Source organism: Gallus gallus, chromosome 14 (assembly GCF_016699485.2).
Source record: "Gallus gallus isolate bGalGal1 chromosome 14, bGalGal1.mat.broiler.GRCg7b, whole genome shotgun sequence".
Classification (NCBI taxonomy): domain Eukaryota; kingdom Metazoa; phylum Chordata; class Aves; order Galliformes; family Phasianidae; genus Gallus; species Gallus gallus.
The window spans coordinates 4,685,640-4,704,962 of record NC_052545.1 but is presented as its reverse complement, the minus strand read 5'-3'; the positions used below and the strand labels follow the sequence as shown (position 1 = coordinate 4,704,962).

The following is a 19,323-nucleotide window of genomic DNA, read 5'->3' as shown; positions in this document are numbered from 1 at the left end:
TAAGCTACTGCATTTTTTTGAGAAGTCCTTGAATGCGAGCTGTCCATCCATGAAAAATGTAAATACCATGTATTTACAATGGCTAAGTCATCCTTCTCAGAGATTAGTGTATTTATTTTGTTCCTACAAAGGGTGGACAGGGAGAGAGGAGGGTGTTCCATGCTTGTTTTGCACTGTTTGCCTCCAGGTCTGGTGAGCATTTGGAACATGCAAATGGAAGATCTTGTTCCACTAACACCACCTTGCAACTGCACAAACATCACGGAAGCACTGATGGAAAACTGGGCAATGTATTATCTCTCCTTACCAAACCAAATGCAAACTTGGCTTGGTACACATTACTCAAATATGCATCAGTCATGAAGCACTGCCTGTGTTTTAATTTCTGCAGCAGCGGAAGGGAAGAGGCAAAAAGCACAGCTCCAACTCTCAGCATTAGCCACACCTGATTCAAGTCAAACCCAACCACCTGTTCCAACACCAACCACAGCAGATGCCCCATGTGTGGACTAAGGGGAGAGCTGATGAGGAGATTTCCATTGGAGCTGCCTGGGAAAGGCTCTGGTGTCCACCCACACGGCAGAGGACGCAGCCCTGGTGGCTCACCGTCATGGAGGACTCTGTGGACCTTCTGTCCAGTGACTTGGCCCGGCGGTGCGGGGACAGTGGAGATGCAGACACGTCCAGGATGGAGCCCATGGCTGTTCCTTCACACGTGAAGTCCTGTGCAGACAGCAGAGCCTGGGTCAGCACAGAACTAGGGCAGCAAGTCCTGCTCCCTGGCTCATGGCACAAAAACCCACATATTTCGGGGGCATGTCAGGCTCAGAACAAGTGTCACCTCACTGGCAAGATCTTTTTTCAGGCTTCTCAGGGAATAAGCTGCTCCCAATACATCTAAGCACAACTGGGACTCAAGACTGCCTGTTTCTTTTGTTATTTCATGCCACGAGGATGTGTCCCGCTGTGCCAGATCTGACGCTTCCCTCTTTCTATTCCGGAGGATAGAAGAGAGACAACCTGATTTTCTGCCCTGACCTGCAGCTGGGCCAAGGGAGCAGAGCAGCGAGCAGCAAACCTGCATGGGCTGAGCCAGCAGTGCTGCTCTGCACACGACCCCACTGTGCTCAACCCAAACCCCACCACGAGACCTCAGTGGTGCAGTGGAAGCAATGGTTGTATGGAAACTGCTTACCCGTTTCCGTGGGAAAACCCTCTTCTCACTCCTGCCCTGCCGTGTCTCGCTGGAAAGGGCAGCACCTGCTGGCACGCTTGTCTCCATGTGCTCTGCGTTCTCGATGTCTAATGCCTCAAATTTCTCAATTACCTGAGATCGCCTGGAAAACAGAGAGAAAGGGGAAGGCAGAGCTGCTTAAACCACGAGCAGAGCTGTGTGGAGCTCACAGTCCCGATGCACGAGGGCTGCCTGAGGTCGCTGCACTACTGCTTGAGCCACTGCTCATTGCTCCTACAGCCTAATGCTGCAGCTACCACCGACCTGAGACCACAGAGCACAAAAATCACACCCCACCCGGGAGCTGGGCAGCTCCACCTCACCCTGTGTGTATCCTGCAAAACCTCAGCCCATGCAGGTAATGCACCAAACTGGAGCATAAACAGGTGCATTCAGCTGCAAGTCTGGACAACCTATGTGGGCATCCCCCCCAAAAGCCATGGCCTCTGCTGAAACAGGCCTGCAAGGCTGTTGGAGGGAGCAGGAGCACACCTGGCCCCTACCTGCAGCTGGGCACCCTCACCACATCACAGCACCCAGCTCTCCCAGGATGGAGAACTACAATGGAGCAGCACGCACCCTCTAGCAGGATGCTCCCAATAGGCAAAAATACAGGCTTCTGCAGGTGGAATTAGAAGTGCTATTTCAGCAGGGAAAGCTCTCTGCTGACCCACAGGAGTGGAAATAACAGAATTTTCTAAGGACCTGCTGATCTCAAACTGGCACGCCCAGGGCTTTGGACAAGAATCAGCCTCTGGGCTTTGAGCACAACCTGGGAAAGCAAGGCAGTAACCCACACCAGGACACAAAATCAGCTGAGCCCCAGGTTGTGAGGTTTCAATTCCCACGTGAACCTCCCCAAAACAACGAGCCCAGAGAGGATCCTGAAACAGCATCTGGACACCTAAAATCAGGAACCTTCAACATGCATGAAAATCACAAGGGCAACCACATGAGGGAGAACAGGTCATCCAAAAACATTTTTCTTTTAACACTTTTCACAAAAAATAAAAAGGAACGGCAGATTAGAACTTAAAAAAAAACAAAACAATAAAAACCCATGAGATGTTTAGTTTTAAACTAACATTGCACCAAATCCCATCAGTCAGACACATCCCAAGTGCAGCTCAGCCCTGTGGGAGCAGCTGCTCAGAGCCAGGACGCCAGGAGCAAGGGACTGAACTGGGCCAGGGCAGCTTTGCTTTTTAAATTCACACCTCTGATATTTCTGGGGGAGCATCTCTTCAGCCCCCACTGCCTCCCAGTTTGCAGAGTGGGAGCAGACAGATCCCAGTGCTCGTGAAGAGCTCTCCACCCTCCCCAGGATGTCCTGCTCAGGTGAGATGTGTGTCACAGCACACAGCTCACAGAGCACAAATCCACACCCTCCATCACCAACGCACAGAGAGCTGTTTTGGAGATGACTTTTTAACCCAGCCATCCCCTTTTCACCCCGGCCCAAACCTCTGAGACTCAGTTTAGGAGGAAGGAAGAGGTTGGTGAATTAACGTTATCTGTACCCTAACAGATGAAGGCCTGAAGAAAAACAAATCAAGAGGGAAAAAAAAAAACAACCATAAAAACAAAATCAAAAGCAGGTTGATTTCTCATGAAAGGGGCTGCACCACCAGGTTGTTCTACGGCTTGAGATTGAGATGAGATGGTAGCGAAGCAGGCGAAGTAAAGGCGGACACGTCACACAGCAACACAGCAGGAGAAGGTGGAGAGCAACAAGACCTGGAAGAAAACAAGGCTGGAAAATGAATGAACAGAAGAGGAAATTATATATCCGCATCTACATACAAAACAAAATCAAACCCATTCCAGTAATTCATCATTGAAAAAGGAGGAGGGAATTCAAAAAAATAAAATAAGATCACTGCAACCCAATCACAGCCCCAAGGGTTAAAAATCATTCGGATTACAGGAAGGAATCGTGTGTCCTATCAGCTCAGTGTGTCACAGGGGTTACTGTGAGGGGTCCCTGGGAACGCAGCCCCACGCTGGCAGTGCTGTGCTGCAGGCAGGGAGGGATGGAGCGTTTGGAAAGCTGTGCTGCTGCTCGGTGCTGCACTATGGGCTGATCCCAGGGAGCTCTGCTCACCTCTGCAGGCTGCTCACCTCTGCCAGGCATGGAACCTGAGCTGCAGGTTGAGGCTGTTAGCTGGGGGTGTGTGTGCGGGGGGAAGGAGAGCTCTCACGGCCAACAAGCTGTCACTGAAGCAGTGTTCTTTGATTGGAGGAAAGGGCTCATCTGTAGTGGATTCATTCATTATTTAGCAGCAAGAGAGACAGTGAGCCTCAGGAAAAGGACGAGGAATTTCCCCCAAAGGTACACAAAAACAAAGAGGATAGTTCCAAAAGGAAAAGAAAGCTCTTCTGGAGAGCAGGCACTCCTGTCTTTGCTGCAGCAGCATCCAGAGCAAAGCCTTACATCCCAAGAAGCTCCAGAGAAGGAATTTGAGAAAGAAAAAGTAGCTCTGCTGCTTACTGAGGTTAGAAACACTCGCCAGCCCTGGCTGCACTCTGACACAGCAGGCTCCTGCCAGCACAAGCAGAGCATGGGGGCAAATGGAAAAGCTGCATTTTCAGAGGCTGCAGCGCTGGAAGCGTGCAAGAAAAGCCATGGGAGTGAGCTCCAGGCTCCTGCACCCCAAGGACACCCCATCCAACACCAGTACCCCTCCCCAAAGCTTCCAAAGCTGCTGAGATGCACCGAGATTTATCCCTGCTCTGCTGACACACAGGGACCGGCATCCAAAAAACACAGGATTCAGCTTGCAGCTGCCACATCCCCCTTTGCTGTGCAAAACGGGCTTCAAGATTCATCTCTGTGGTTTCCAAACCGCTGCCTGGAAACAGCCCCATCCTGCCCAGGGCTGGGATGAGGGAGCAGGGATGTGGCTCGACCCCTGTGGGCTGCAGAGCCGCAGCCCCATCCTGCGTGTGCCAGCAGAGGGAACTCGCACTCCACAGACCCCCACGTGCCAAAATCCCACAGATATCTCCTGCTCGGGGCTGCCTTCTGATGCATGTCTCAGAAGCAACCACGAGCTCAGACGTCTGCATGGGGCGTGGAGTTGAGTGCTGGGAATAAATGATCGACGTGGAGTATTTCCAGCACAGTCATGGGCATCAGTCACGTAACAGCTCTTACTATGGGGAGACAGGGCGAGAGCCTGAAAAACAGCTCTATCTGGAGCTCAGACCACAGGTGTGTCACTCAGGATGGAGCACCAGGTAGTAAGAGAGTTCTTTTCCATCCATAGCTCTGACACTCCTGTGCTGATTTACAGTGGGTTAAGAGGAAATGGGGGGGAAGGGACAAAAACACCCAGAGAATCAGAACAAGCTCATCTGGCTGCACTGAGAGTCCAAAGGCAAAGCTGAGCCATGCCTGGTGGTGCCCTTGGGGTTCATGCATGGGCAAAGGACTTCAGGCAAACGCTCACGGAGTGTTAGTGGGTTACTGAGGAGGAGGATTAGGAGTAGCATTAAACCCAGCAGGAGAAACAGACCCTGCAGCACGCAAGTGAGTTACTGTATTTGCTCAACCTTGATAAGCACAGCCTGAATTCGGAGGAGGGAGAAGAAAAAAAAGTAATGATAGGAATTTGTGCATTCAGTGTACTCATATTTATAAAGCAGCCAAGCCAAGGTGAGCAGGGCAGATGGGAGCTCTCTGGTGCGATGCTGAACTGCCTCTCTGCGCCCTGCTGAGCCCACCTGGACATGGGTGCCAAATTCCCCTGCGCCCCACAGAGCTGCATCCATCACCCCCAGACTCCACAGCCTGTGCTGGAACAGCCTCAGCCCCACGGGCACGAGACTCCCACTCCTCTCTCACTACAGCTCTGAGAAATAGGAGACATTTTGCCCATTTGAACGCAGCAATACATTCCTGCTGAAGGCTCCAGGAGCCCAGCTGAGCTGGTAGAAACAGATTTTCCCCAGTAAAAGCCACCTGCCAGCAGGAAGTGCGTGGGGCTGACGTTAAAAAAAGGCACCCCCTGGCAGCAGCAGTGTCCTCTTGCAGCCCCCACTACCTGTATGCAAACCTCTGCCTTCTGTGTCCTGCTGGCACATCCCAGTTTCCTTTTGGCATGCCAGATCCCAAAACTGCACAGTGCCCATAGGGGCTGGAGCAAGTGACTGTCAGCACTGGGGAGCATGCAAGTAACTACATAGGGACACAATGTCACCCACACCTGAACCAACATGCTACGAGTCGAGTTTATCAGCCCTGTCCCCAGCTGGGGTTACCAGGGGTCCTGCCTGGCACCCTTCCTCTCTGAACTCTCAAGGCAGATAGGAATCCAACCCCTTGCCCTGCTCCTCTGCCCCAACCTCTGTGTGCTGCCAGTGCTGGATGGGTTCAGGAGAGGCAGGATCCTGCTGCCAACCCACAGCACGGGCACAGAGCTCCCACACCTGCTCCCAGCTCTCAGATGCCAGGCTGGAAAACAGTCCTTTAGGGGCTGTGAAGAAATGAACCGACAGCGCTGCTGAAATCACACTAGAGAGAACATGCCCAGAGGAAAATCAAGGCGAGAAAATCAGACTGGCAGACAGTCCTCCCGCCCGGGGCCCATCTCCCAGTTTGCTCTGCTGCCCTCATTGCACTAACACACCTCTCATCCTCCACCTCACCCAATGACTGCTGAGCATGCCTGCAGATACCCTCCTCACCTCCTCTGCACTAAGCTTGTTTACAGCCCCGCACCCGACTCTCCTCTCCCAGATTAATGCCGTGACATTTTGAAACCTCTCTCAGCTCATTAAGCAGTTGCATAACGCACCCGGCCCTAACACCGTTTAGAGAGCTAACCTAATTAATGGTGCCAGCTGCCCGCGTGTGCCGTGCCGGGGAGGGGACAGGGAGGGTGGGCTTGCTTGCAAGTGCAGCATCCAAATGTCACCAGGCTGACATCCACTGCTAAGGCCACCGTATTGCCTGGATGTTGTGGATGGGCAATGTGGTTGCCTCAAAATCCACAAGTGCAGCAATGCAAAAGGGTCAAAGTAAAAGAGGGGAGATTTAGGTTAGTTGTTAGGAGGGAATTTTTTACTCAGAGGGTGGTGAGGCGCTGGCACTGCAGCTGAGAGTGGTGGGTGCCCATCCCTGAAAGTGCCAGAGGCCATGGATGGGCCCTGGGCAGCCTGGTGGGGGGCGACCAGCCCACAGCAGGGGTTGGAACTGTATGGGCTTTGAGGTCCCTTCCAACACAGCCCTCCCACGATTCTATGATGCACAACACAGCCTGCCAACACCTCCCATCCAGGGCTGCACTAGGGAGGGCGAGCCCAAACCTCACTGATGCTGCGAGCGTGCAAGAGGGAGGTGAGCCACTCATCCCTTACCTTCTCTCATTGCCAAAGAGCCGGGCCACTTCTTCTCTCCCAGGGCTACGTGCCCGGGTTCTCCGCTCTAGCCGCTTCCTCTCCACCTGGAAGGCCTCACGATTACTGATCCTAACGGCCTTGGGAACGTCGGCCAGGGTGGTGTACTGCCGGCTGGCTTTAAAAGAAAGGGGACGCCCCGATTTTTCAGCTCCCCTTCCTACATCTCTGCTGGAGTCCTTGTGCATGGGGCAACTGCTCTTCGAGTCCAAGGAGTTCAGAGAAAAGCTGTGAATCACTCGGTCGCCTGATCGGGTACCTGGGGAAGGAAAGGGCTGGGCATGCTCCTGCGAGGGCGATTTGGGATAACTGTACCTGTTGTTCGGGGTGCTGGGGCTGGGTGGGCTCGGTGGTGGTGGCAGCTGCTGCTCTTCCAGCTTTGAGTCTTGCTTAGTCTTCTCCAAGGAGAAGTAGCCGCTCTCAACACGAGTCTTCCGCCCACAGTCTATCCGGTCCCCATTCATGGAGCTCTCGTCTAAGGGACAAGAAAAACGCATTTGGTTTCAAGTCTGAGTTTTGCTTTTCACAAAAAAAACGCCACGATTCCAAGCAGGAATGGTGCAGGAAATGAGAGCAGGGACAGCCTGAATCCCTCAGCATCACAAGCTCTCCCACCCTGACCCCAATCCCAACCCTTCTGGCCTGTGCAGAAGGGGAGATGCTTGCAGGGAGCTGGCAATCCTGGGGGCACAGGATACCTCAAGGGCTTACAGGATCCCAGTGATTGCACTGTGTGGGGGTGGCACAGTGTTCCCAGGTGGGCACAGCATGAACATTCACACTCTCTCCCATTAAAAAGCATAGGAAAGGTGTGAATTCTAGCACTTTTCACTTCTGTTTGTACTTTGTTTCAAAGAAACTGGGTAGGCTTTGTATAAGCAGGGAAACTTCTTTTTTTGGGGGGGAAGCTTCATGTGAAAGCCTCCACCCATTCCCACCTCTGTCCCTCCAAGCAGCAGCCACAGCTCCAAGGAAACACAACAGATGCATCACTCTGCACCAGGGAGCAGGGAGAAAGCAGCTCTATTCTGCTCCCATCCTGCAGATAAAGGAAACTTATCCTCAGCCCAGGGCAGGAAAAATCCCCAGCCCCTATTGTTTCAGGGAAAACAATACTGTGGCCCCAGGCGCCTTGCATGGACTAATCAGGGAGACCAAATATAAACAGGGCCCTGCTGCAGGGGCCGGATGAGGAAGCAGCACTCAGGGCTTGGCAGCCCCCACACCCTATGGGCTGCCCCAGGGGGCCACGGAGGTGCTAGGAAAGCATTTCCATGTGAGGACAGGTTGCCCCCAGGAGCCCAGTGTGAGTATTCTGACATATAAACTTAGTCTTACTGAGCAAATTTGCACTGACAAGACATGATCTCCATATCAGAATGACAGAATGAGGTTGGCAGAGACCTCCAGGTCCACCCGTTCTAACTCCTGCTCAAGCAGGGACACCAGGGTAGGGTGCCCAGGGCCCGATCCCAGTGGCATCACCTTACCTTCCTTGTTGTCCAGTATGGGATCCTTCAGGGAGCTGGCAGCCCCCTGCACCGGGCTCTGTGCTGGGCTGATGCTGCTGCCCGCATCTCCTGACTCTTTGCCCCTCATTTCCTCCTGCCACAACGTGGACTTGGTGGTGGGGACCTTCTCAGCACTGGGGATGTTGCTGCTGGTCACAGCCATCTTCGCAGGGCCGGGCTCCTGGTGGAGACAGGGAACAGTGGGTGAGAGGGACTCCGTGCCCAGGGAAGCCCTGCCCTTTCCCTGCACATTTACAGTGGTAACCTATAACACAATGGAAAGCACAACAATATAGAGCAGGCTGCAGTAAGTGAGGATAAGCTCAAATGCAGCAGCCACAGACAGAAAAACAAAGGAAAAAAAACTGCTTTCTCTTGGAAAGCCTCAGGTATGCAGGGATCTCCAGCAAGAGATGCCCTCACCTCTACTGCCAACCCTTAAATGAGGTCTGGGAAGGGGTGGATCCTGGCTCCAACCCTTCTGGTCACTCAGCTGCATTGCATACACCTGAGCTCCTCAGGGCTGGCCCTGCCTTCCCAGCAGGTGCTCAGTCAGGCCATGACTTAGCATTTCCACTACAGCAGTTTTGGTGGGCAGTGCAGCCTTGGTAACCGAAGCAAAGAAGGCACAGCCTTCTCCATGTCCCTCTGGGTGTGCATCTGTGTGTCCCTGCTCTGTCTGCAGGCTTCACAAACACAGAGCAGCGCCAGCTCCACGTGCCAGGAATGAATTTGCTCAGTGTCATAACGTAGTGTCAGAACAAAAAAAAACCCAACAACCCAGAAATCAAGCGAAAGGATATTGGATGTAGAAGAAAATTAATTCCCTGCCACTAGCAGCTGCGTTCTTAATTTGTCACAACCAGTTTGTTATGGGCCATTGACACAAAGTAGAAAAGCCATCCAGCACTGCGTCCCTCCTGGGTGCTTCCACTGCATAGCAGGATGTTGCTTTTAGAAAGGAAAACACAGCGTTGCACTGAGGTTACTTTAGAACAATACCCATCAGGATAAAAGCATGGCTGGCTGCAAGGGGCTCTGCACGCTGCATGGTGATGACATTCTGGTGGCGGTGCGAGCAGTTGGTGGCTCCCCATAGCAGCCCAGCTTAGGTGCACAGCAGCTTTCCCAGCTCGTGTGGGCTTTGGCTTTGTTCCTCAGCAGATGTTTTGCTCTTGTCGTATCAGCAAATGACCTCAGTATGGAAAAAAGTCCCCTCGGAAATTTCATCCTAAAGGAATGCAGTGTTGGAGGTAAACGATCCGGAGGGCAACAACTTGCTGGAGGTGCTGCTGCTTGGAGGGGTCGGACATTGCCATGGTCCTTCCAGCCTCAGCCATGCTCTGTTCATTGATTCAAAAGCCCAAAGCTGATCGCCAGACGTATATCTTTATATACTCCTTACCCACGCCCCCATATAATTACTTGTAGATATGTATTTAATTAGACACAGAAACGAGGGCCAAAAGGCGCTCTATAAACAAGCAGCACAACTAACTCTTTGTCTTCCAGAGTGAATGGCTCAGAAAAGGAGTGTGCCCCAACATCTTTAGAGCCAATCTCCAGTTGCAGTAACGCCACAACGTGCTGTCCTTACACACATCTCACACAGCCTGGTGCAAAGCAAACCCAAAACAGAGGGCAGCACCTCCAACCCCACATTTCAGCCCCAAATCGTGCCTCAGTTTCCCAGGAGCTGAGAGCAGACAGGGCAGCACGCTCCTCCTCCTCCTGCATGGCGAACAGTGAAAGAGAAACCTGACCTATTTCTCCTAAGACCTCAAGCTGATTGCAAAGTACAGGTGAAAACAACTCCAGCACTGCATCTAGCAACCCCTGGCCAAACTGCAGCTGTTGGTACAAGCTTCACTTCCCAGCTCCCCAGCTTCACTCGTGTTGCTCCCATCCCAGCATTCAGCAGGGTGAAGGTGTAAAACAATGGGGTGAGCTGAAAATGAGCCTCGTGCCCCAGGAGCACAGCCGAGCCCTGATGTAACAGGGAGAAGGAAAACGGCATGGGAGTAAGAACAGGCAGAAATATCCTAAATATCTTCACTTTTTTTGTTGTTATTATATCACAAAGGTGTCCATCACTCCCTTAGCAGCTCCCAGACACGATCCGCCGCTGGATTAGCGTGCTGCCGTCTTCAGAAAGAAATCAGCCTTTCCCCACCAGCACACGGAGAGAGAGCTGAACAGCAGCCAACTTCAGGAAGAGCCATTTCACAGAGGGGGATTTGGTGCTGGTTTTCTCCCTGGCCTTGATTTGCTGCCTGCGTCGGCATGATTCGGGGGATGAAGCAAAGGTGCTTTCCCATTTCCCTTCTGGCTCTGCAGGCTGACCACGAGCACCTGCAACAGCAAAGCACCCATCCAGCACCAGGTCCCACACAGAGGTTGGATCTGTAAAGTGAATTTGAACTTTCTTCCTGTAGCACCACTGCTGTCGCAAGGCTGGGAGCAATGGGATGCTCTGATGGAGAGGGTGGAAAGAGAGCTGCAAGCAGGATGAGGTCTGGGGGACGGCATCCCACAAGGTTGTGAGATGCTGTGCCTCAACCCAGCGTGGGAGAAGTGTCACCAGGCTCCATGCTCATCCCATCCTCAAGCACATGGGGAGTCGGGCTGCATGCATGGGGAGCTGCTGTCCTCCCCACAGCCGCTTCCCTTATTTGGTGCTCAGGAGCTCGGATCCTGTACGGTTTCCAAGAAGTTGCCATGGTGATGAAATGCAACCCAGAATGATGTTTTTCTGGCTCCTCACCCTTTTCTCCTCCTCTCTCTGTCCCCTTTCCTGAAACCAGCCTGGGTTTAGTGCCGGGTTGGGCTCCATGCCCCGCTGCACCAGCTCACTGGGTTGCCCCAAATGCAGCAGGGTTGAGGCCAAACAACTCGTAACATGCCACGGAGGAGACACCTCCCCTGCAGCATCGTTGGAGCCAATGCTCAAGGGGCTGTGATGATCCCATCCCTTGGCAGGGAGTGCTTCAGTCTTCCAGCACAGTGCAGAAAAAGCATCATTTCATCTCATTATTTTTGTTCCTATTGATAAAGGTAACTTTATCTGGTGGAGTGGTGGAAACCTGATTCAAACAGACACCACACACAGCTTTGCATGGAGACAACACTGTGCTGGGGACCAGAAAACTGGGGCTCAGGGGAGCCCCAGCGTGGTTTTCCCTCCCTGACAGCAGCAGCCCCATAGAGGAGCCCAGCACTCAGTCCCTGCAGAGGTCGGACGGCCGCAGAGCTGCGGCAGTTCTCAGCCCCAGCGAGGGACAAGAGCAGCCGTGGGGTCACGTTCCCAATCAGTGGGATTCTCCCCCACTCCGGCCGCGTGGGAGCTTGGCAGGAATGAGTGAGTCACGGCCGGCCCCGGTTTTTACCATTTATAGTCAAAGCCAGCACGAAGCCATCGCCAGGTCCCTGGAGAGCACAGCTCCAGCCCCCAGAGCTCCCAGCCCGGCCCTGGCCTCTACTATTTTCCTTTCATTTCCATTATCTCCGGGGTCATCTCCAACAGGGTAACCGGAGCCCGATGGAATTTCATCCTACTTCTACCAAAAAGGCCCCCTGAGCGGTCAGCACCTCTTCCCGGCCCCCTGGGACCACACGGCTTTGGGACAGCACGTGCAGGGCTGGTGCCAGGAGACTGAGTGTGCCCTGCTGGTTTGGGGAGGGATACGTGCTCCCCAAGAGGAAGGCAAGGGACTGGGATGCTGTGTCCCTCCGGGGTTACCTGCGGAGTTGGGGGCTCTACCTTCCTCTTCTTCTTCTGGTTCTGCTTGTTTGTCCTCGGGTAGACTATCAGCATCTCCAGCCACCTGTGGGCAAAGAAGAGCAGCAGGTGAGACGTGTGCTGACAACAGCAGGCAGGACAGGAGCAATGCTCACTCCCAGGTGCGGGGTGTAACACAGTGGGGCACCGTGCATTCCAAAGGTGCTCCCTGCACTGCAGGGGCTCTGATCTCATCACCAGGCAGACACAGCCCCATGCGCTCCGGGACAGGCTGCCCATAAACCAGCCCTTTGCTTCCTCCAGAGACAGAGCCAGGGAGCAGCAGCCCCCGTCTCAAACCCCCACACCCAGAGGCTGGTAATTGGGCTGTCAGTATTACCCTGAGCTAGAGCTCATCTTGCAGAGGAACTCACCCCTCTGAGCTGGGCTGGGATGCCACCATACCCAGCAACCATCACAGACGTGGGAGAAAAGCAACTCACAGAGCAGAGGGGAGGAAGGGGACAGGGAACAGCTCCAGGCTGCTTTGGCTCAACACCACTCACTGCAAGAGAGAGGTCATGGCCGAGGGTGGCACAGGGCAGGGATTCAAGGATCCTGAAAGCCAGCCGAGAGCTCCGGAGCTACCAAAGGGCCTTCTCCCTCCAGAGCTGCTAACGCCAGCACGCTGCACACAATGCACTTTTGTCTGAGAAAGAGCAGCATGAACTCAGCACTGTGAAGCCCATCCCGCGCATGAGCCTCTCACTCAGGGCACCCTCCCATGCCTTCCCACAGCCGCTCCTGCATCTCAGGGAGCTCAGAGAGGATCCGCAGTGCTGGAAAATGCTTGTGCTTCAGACTGCCGTGCTTTGCCCTCTTGTTCCCCCCACTTCGCACGCTGCTGCTGTAAAGCGCTTTGAGATGACCACATCAAGTGGGTTTTGGTTAAGCAATAAATGCCAGAAGCATGCAACAAACGTAAAACAAATTCTCTCCGAGTCGGGGAAATCTTCCTGTCGTGCTGCAACTGCAAATGAAACCCGCTTGGCTTGAGCCCAGAGCGGGACTGCTTGGGGATGATTAATGCTTGCAGTCAGGAGCAAACGCGCTGCTTCAAAATCTAATGCCGGGCCAATGAGCAATAAATCAGCCCCACCTTGCTCTGCAATGCTGCTCCCTCGCGCTGCTGGCAGGACAGGAACAAAGGCTGAGCTGTGAATGGGAACGTGGGGAGAAGAAGAACGCAGCAGGGCATGAGGGACCATATTTTGGGGTATAATCATTGCACCCTCCCTGCCAGTCCCCCTCTGTGTCACTCACACTCACTGGTCTCAGTGGAGTAGGGAACTTTTGTCCCATGACAACACCCATCTGAGCGAAAGCCCAAGTTCTTGCCAGAAAAATGCCTATTTCAACCACTGCTTACTAAAATGGGGGAGTCACAACCAAGGAAAGTGATTGGAAATAGAAACTGTTCCAATGGGATGCACCGGCTCTGTTGGCGCCAGGCTGGGAAGCACAAAGGAGGTACCACACCTCCAGACAGATCAGGAAGAAGATGTTAGGGGATGCTTCTAGGTCAGCATCCAGCACTTGGGAGTTGGAGAATCTACTGCCACGTGCTCATTTTACGTGGTCTAAAGTGACCTAGGAATGGTGGTCTTCAGAAGTAATGAGCTCTAGGATCTGAAGCTCCCAGCAGTGGCTGAGCCTCCTCAGTCACTGGCTCTGCAAGGTGCACATGGCAGATGTTGGAAAGCCTCGTGGCACAGCACAAAGGAAGGACTTAAATCATCCACTCAAGCTGCTGCTCATGCTCACCCCATGAATCTGGCAGCCCAGGGCTTGCTAGCACTCCTGCCCCGCTGCAGGTGGAAGGGATCTGCCAGGCCAGGGCGCAGGAAGGGGAAAGAAAAGCCAACCTTGCCAAAAAGGAGAAGAAGAGGGGAGCTGAGCGCCAGGCAGCACTGACAGCCAGCCCTGGGACTGCCTGCACTCACCCGCTGATGATCTCCTTGTTCTCAGCCCGGATGAAGTGCTCTTTCTCTGGCGTTAGGATGCACAAGGAGAATTTCTGTCCTGTGCGGCTCTCCCCATCCACCACGTCTGTGCACTGGTTCATGTTGATGGTGCCCTGTGGGAGGGTCGTTGGCTGCAAGGGGAAGGGAAAAGGAGATATGTGAGGAGATGGAAGCAGATGGACACAGTGCCTTAAACCTCTCCTGGTGGACACCAGAATCCCACGCACCCAGTGCTCTGCCCACAAGCAGAGTTCTGCCCATTGAAGTTAGTGAAACAGAGACTGGGAGCATCTCCCCCAGCCAGCCACTGGGATGCTCTGCAGGGTCATGGCATAGAGGAGACCTCACTTATCCGATAGGTTTGGAAAGCACAGTGTCACCTCCTGCCCCAAGGGGATGCAGTTAAACAAGATGAGTGGTGGCCTCCCCAGTCCAAGGGGACATGGAGGGACTTAGATCAGTGTCACTGCTGACAAGAGCTGACAGGTCCATCTGGAGCAGCATCAGCTCATCCGATTTACAGTGGCAATGCCACATCCCCGCTGTCCCCATCCCCAGCCTGCTGTGCACTGCTGCCAGATAAGGTGACAAGGGGGTCCCCCTCACCACGCAGCTCTCTGCAGGCCAGCACGAGCCCCAGACGAGTTGGGCAGTGGGACCCCTCTGAATTGCACATGGCACCAAAGGAGCACTCCACACAGCCCACGACCACCTCTTTGCCCCAGCAAAGCCTCCTCTCGTCCTCCAGACGGCCAGGCCAACAGGGAGACGAGTTTTTGGCAGATGCTGATAAGATTTTTACCATGGAAACAGGCTCCAGCAAACCACCCCCAAGAGCAGCGTGCAAAGAAGAGGTGACTGGGGAGAGCTGTGACAGCCCCATTCTACAACCCAGGGAATTCAGTTGGTCTCACTGAGACCCCTGCCCCGGTTTATCCACCTGCAGATATGGGAAATATCCCAGTTTCACCAGGAGAAAGGCTTTCCCCATGGCTGTATTCCCACATGGGTCAAGGAGGGAGTGTGAGCACCCCACGCAGGGAGCTGTGGTGCTGGTACCCCCGTGCTGGCATGCCAACGGGACCAACCTTACATCAGGGACATCAAAACCTCTTCTTGTTGGTTATGAAAACCAACATCAGCGTCCACAAATCCTGGAGGGGGAAGGGGAAGAAAAGCCGAGCGCAGCCCAGAAGGTCTCCAGCTCAGCCCCCCCTGCTTGCTGCCACGGGAAGTCAACTCCTAAGAGGATTTTTTGTCTTAGACAACAAAAATAAAACCCTGCTTTCCGGTAGCTATAAAAACCCTACGGAAAAACTTTCTCCCAGCTCCAAGTGGAGTCTTAGAAACGTTTTTGTCTCCCTTGCCTTCAGCTGTGCCAAGGCCTCCAGGACCATGAACTCTGCACAGCCATGTGGGTCCAACCCCTTCCCCACCCACAGCCTTTATGCGCAGGGAATACGGCCAGGACAGGGGGGAAAAGGGGCTGGGGATGGCTCTAGGAGGCACCCCTGCACCTCATAGCTCTGGGCAGGAGATGGAACCTGACAGACAAGCAGCCTGGCTCGCTTGAGATTTAAATCCCTTTACATCTATTTATTTCCTGCTTTGCTGCCGACGCAGGCACTTTGAAACCAAGCAAGATGCAAATGCTGCAAGGTAGAAGCATGCACCAAAGCAAATGGCACCAAGAGCACGGCCAGGACGCGGTCCCCTGGGCAACGAAAGAGCTCTGCTGCAGCACCCAAGGAGCACTCAAAAGGAAACCCTAAATTCTGTGCTATGGGGAGCAAACCCAAGGGGCTGTGCACTCTGCTCATGTATCCACTGGAATCGGCGATGCTCAGAGCCAGACCATGCCGAGCCCCAGCACCCCAACATGGCAAACTTGTGTACCACACACTCCCTACCTCCTTCCTATGGTGTGCGAGGAATGAACACGGAGGGAAACAGAACAGAAAGGAGAGAAAGAGGGAGCAGCAGACTCTTAGGAGCCCTGCAGAAGAAATCCCAGCCTTGGGGGCACAGCGCCCATGCCCACACCATGTTCCCGGGCCGTTACACAACGTCAACTTGGTGAAATCTGGAACATAACCTTTAAAGAAAGGCGATGGGGCAGGGGGAGGAGGAAGCCAAACAAAAGGGACATTTTACTTTCTGCCAAGAACCAGGAGGGGAAAAAAAAAAAAGAAGAAAAAAAAAAGAAAGAAAGAAAGAAAAAAAAAAACCCACCATTTGTCTATCTTGCATGGCAGGCTGGTTGCCTTGGCACCAGGGTCTGGCCGGCCCGGAGGGAAGATGGGGGCTGATTGCTCCCCACAGTCCCCCTGCTCCTCTGTGACAGCCCCAGTGCAGCACAGGAAGGGCTCTGGTGTGGGTTTTCCTGCTCAAGCTCCCAGCGCTGCCCCAGATTAACAGTGAGTTGGGCACGCCTAAGGAATAGCATCCAGGCTGCCTCCATAAATGCTTCTTGACAAATGTTAATTCTCTGAGCTAAAATATTCATGAGGGCGGCTGCCGAGGAGCGGGCTGCTCATCCACAGTGCTTTTAAGTGCTCTGCAAAGGGAGCTGCTAAAAGCATTGCCTGTCCCTGGTGCTCAGCCCCATGCTCAGGGTGGGAAGTGAACAGGACACAGTGCGGGATGGAGCAAGGCACAAAGCATCGCAGGCACAGAGCTATCAATGTGGCCATAATGCAAGCAGAGTTCTGCTGCGGGAGGATTTTATTACACTTATAGATCATCTAGCAGGCAGAGAATCCTAGATTTACACCAAGGCTGATGAAAATGACCTCTCCAAGCTCTGCACAGGATGCATGGGAGCAGCCATCCGTCAGAAGAGCGCAAAGGCTGTGCTCTCCCTCCTGCACCTCCCCGTGCCCAGGAGCGCTGCCGCAGCTCCCAGCCACGCACCACCCCAGCAGGTGGGCAGGTATCTGCTTTCAGCCACCTAAGCACACCTTTCTCACCTGCAGCCTGCCCATATGGGCAGATATTGCTCATGGAAGCTGCTGAGAAACCTCGCGCAGGCTCAGAGCCCTGAGGTCACCCCCTCAAGCAACACGCTCAAAGCTCAGGGGATAAGTGTGCAAGCCCTGTGCACACATGTCCCTGCACACCAGGCCCCTACACAACACTCCCAAGCCTTCACCAGGAGATAAAACAATTTCAGCTCTGCTTTCACCAGGCGGAAAGAATTTTCTTCCTCCCCCCCCACCCCAGAGCAGTTTGGGGAGGGGGCACAGCGCAGGGATCGGGCAGGAGAGTTCAGCCAGGGGCCACTTCTCCATAGAACCGGTGTTTACGTCCACCGACAGCGAGTCTAAACACAGAGCAAGGCCATGAGCCAGCTGTGAGCGCCCTCGGGCTCCTCACCCACCCGGTGCCATGCACCGACCCTGCAGGCACCCAGACAGAGCGCTGGGGACCACACATCCCCTCCACATCCCCATCCCCAATGGGCGCCTGCCTGGGGAGCGAGTGCCGGAGCGGAGTGGGAGGCTGGAGCTGGCTTGTCCTGGCCTTATAAGGCGATTCTTGCGCTGTGCATGCAGCTCCCAGCTGCTCCCCACCCCAAAGCGGGGTCTGGAGCTGGCAGCCAGCTCCTCGCCTGCCTCCTTCCTGTTAACCTCTTTCCTGCTGAAGAGCCTCTGAAGGGTCGTGTATGGCTGGGATGGCTGCATCGTGTACCTGCAGGCGAGGACACAGTGTCAGCATGGGGAGGGATGGCCAGTGAACGCCCCTTACCCACCTGGGATGGTCACCAAGTGATTACTCATGGGCGTCTCCATCTCCAACCCTGCTGGAGGGGAAGGAGGACAGGAGATGCAGAGAGCGTCGGCACCACGCTGAGGACAAAAGTACACTCCCACTTGGGCTGTGGGTTGAGTGGAGGCTCCGAGCTTCCTGCAGTGACCTTTCGTGAACCAGAACTTCACGGAACAAACCAAACCGTGGTCCAACTCCCCATCCCACAGCCCTGCCAACACAATCCTATCTTTATGCCCCACTCCCCTTACGACACGGATACACGATGAGGGCAACCAGAGTTTCAGATGCAAAATGTCATCCCCTCCCTTACGAGAAGGAGTGGGGGAGGGCAGGATACCGATCTGACCCCATCTGTGTGCAGCTGCCAGCATGGCATCTCCCTGCAGCAAAGGCACCCAGTCAAAAGGGAAGGAACTATCTGTGGTATTCAATGGGCTGTCATGGCAATCAGCAAAAACCCAGCGAGACCACTCACCAGGACCCAGCAACACAGCAGGGGACGAGGAGCTTGGAAGAGAGGAACGCAGCTGTTTTGGGGGGTGGGAGGGAAAGGTGGATTCCATCTGCATTTGGCAAACTGCACTTTAAATTGACGGACAGAAGCCCTTGCAAGCACCCAGAAGTAGAAAAACTGGAAAGGGACCACTGCTTTGCTCAGGATCCTTAAGGAAGCTACAAAAAGGTGCAGAAGGCACTTCACTGAAATGAGCTTCCCTCCCTGGGGAACAGAAATAACCCAGGTGAAGCTTGCTTACTGCTTGGTTTTGGAGCCATTCTTCTTGCCGAGCAGGAAAATCACTGCAGCTGCTGTAGGCTCCGATGTCATTTAGAGCAACGAGTACTGCTGGAATGATTCCCAATGTCTTCTTCTAGGGGCACTCCCACCGTGGCCTAAAGGCTCTTGAGATGCCACGAGGCAGCATGGGGACGTGCTGAGGCACACAGACCAGGCTGAGACAGCCAGCCACAGGGGTGACAGGACTAGGGGAAGCTCAGGCAGGAGGAGACACGGCTTCTGAGGGTTGGCCATGCAGGGATCCATTCCCCAGGGCCACATCTGTCCTTGGGACATGGCCACAGGGCTCTGCAGGTGTCTCATCACAAGGACAGACACGCAGAAAGCTGGCACCAGCCCTACACACCACCCCACTGCACGTGGCACCAGGGCAGGAATGCTGAGCAACTTGGGAAGATCAAGGCTAGGAATTCGGGAGCTTTTGGTCTTCTCTGAACCACCAAGGATGGCCACGGCCAAGGTAACAGCTGCCCAAGGAAAGCAGAACGGTCAATTCAAGCCCCCTAACGTCCCTAAAGTGAATCCATCTCCCTTCCAGCCTAAAGGGGCCGAAGGGACACATCTCCTGGTCAGCAGCTGGTGCGTTCTCCCACACCTCACCAGCCACACAAGGCACGATTTCCCGCAAACCCTCACCTGCACCGAGGACCATCAGTCTTGCATGAGCATCACCCATTGCAAACAAGCCTAAAACAGCCCCTAGAGATCAACGGCCCCAGATCCGCTGGAAGCTGAGGCAGCTCCCACAGGCGCAGATGCTCCAGTGGAAGTTGTTGAATCCTGCTAAATTAGCCTGGAAAGCTCATTACTCCCCAGCGCTCTTCTTATGAGCTCTGCAGAACTTCCTGCTGGGCTGGGAATACCACGGG

General features: G+C 54.1%; 1 protein-coding gene across 3 annotated transcripts in view; it reads right to left on the bottom strand.

Moving 5' to 3' along the window:
* MPRIP (myosin phosphatase Rho interacting protein) overlaps positions 1-19,323 on the bottom strand; it is a 58,273-nt gene that overhangs the window by 23,319 nt on the left and 15,631 nt on the right. For 2 of the 3 annotated variants that reach the window (XM_015294405.4, XM_040647537.2), the window contains exons 4-9: positions 13,867-14,018; positions 11,885-11,969; positions 8,125-8,326; positions 6,950-7,109; positions 1,196-1,337; positions 607-723 (exon numbers count right to left, since the gene is read on the bottom strand). In XM_015294405.4, coding sequence (XP_015149891.2) covers positions 607-723; positions 1,196-1,337; positions 6,950-7,109; positions 8,125-8,326; positions 11,885-11,969; positions 13,867-14,018 — 858 coding nt within the window. Of the gene's footprint in view, positions 1-606; positions 724-1,195; positions 1,338-6,595; positions 7,110-8,124; positions 8,327-11,884; positions 11,970-13,866; positions 14,019-19,323 lie in introns of all 3 variants that reach the window. The other variant, XM_040647530.2, reaches the window with a different exon arrangement.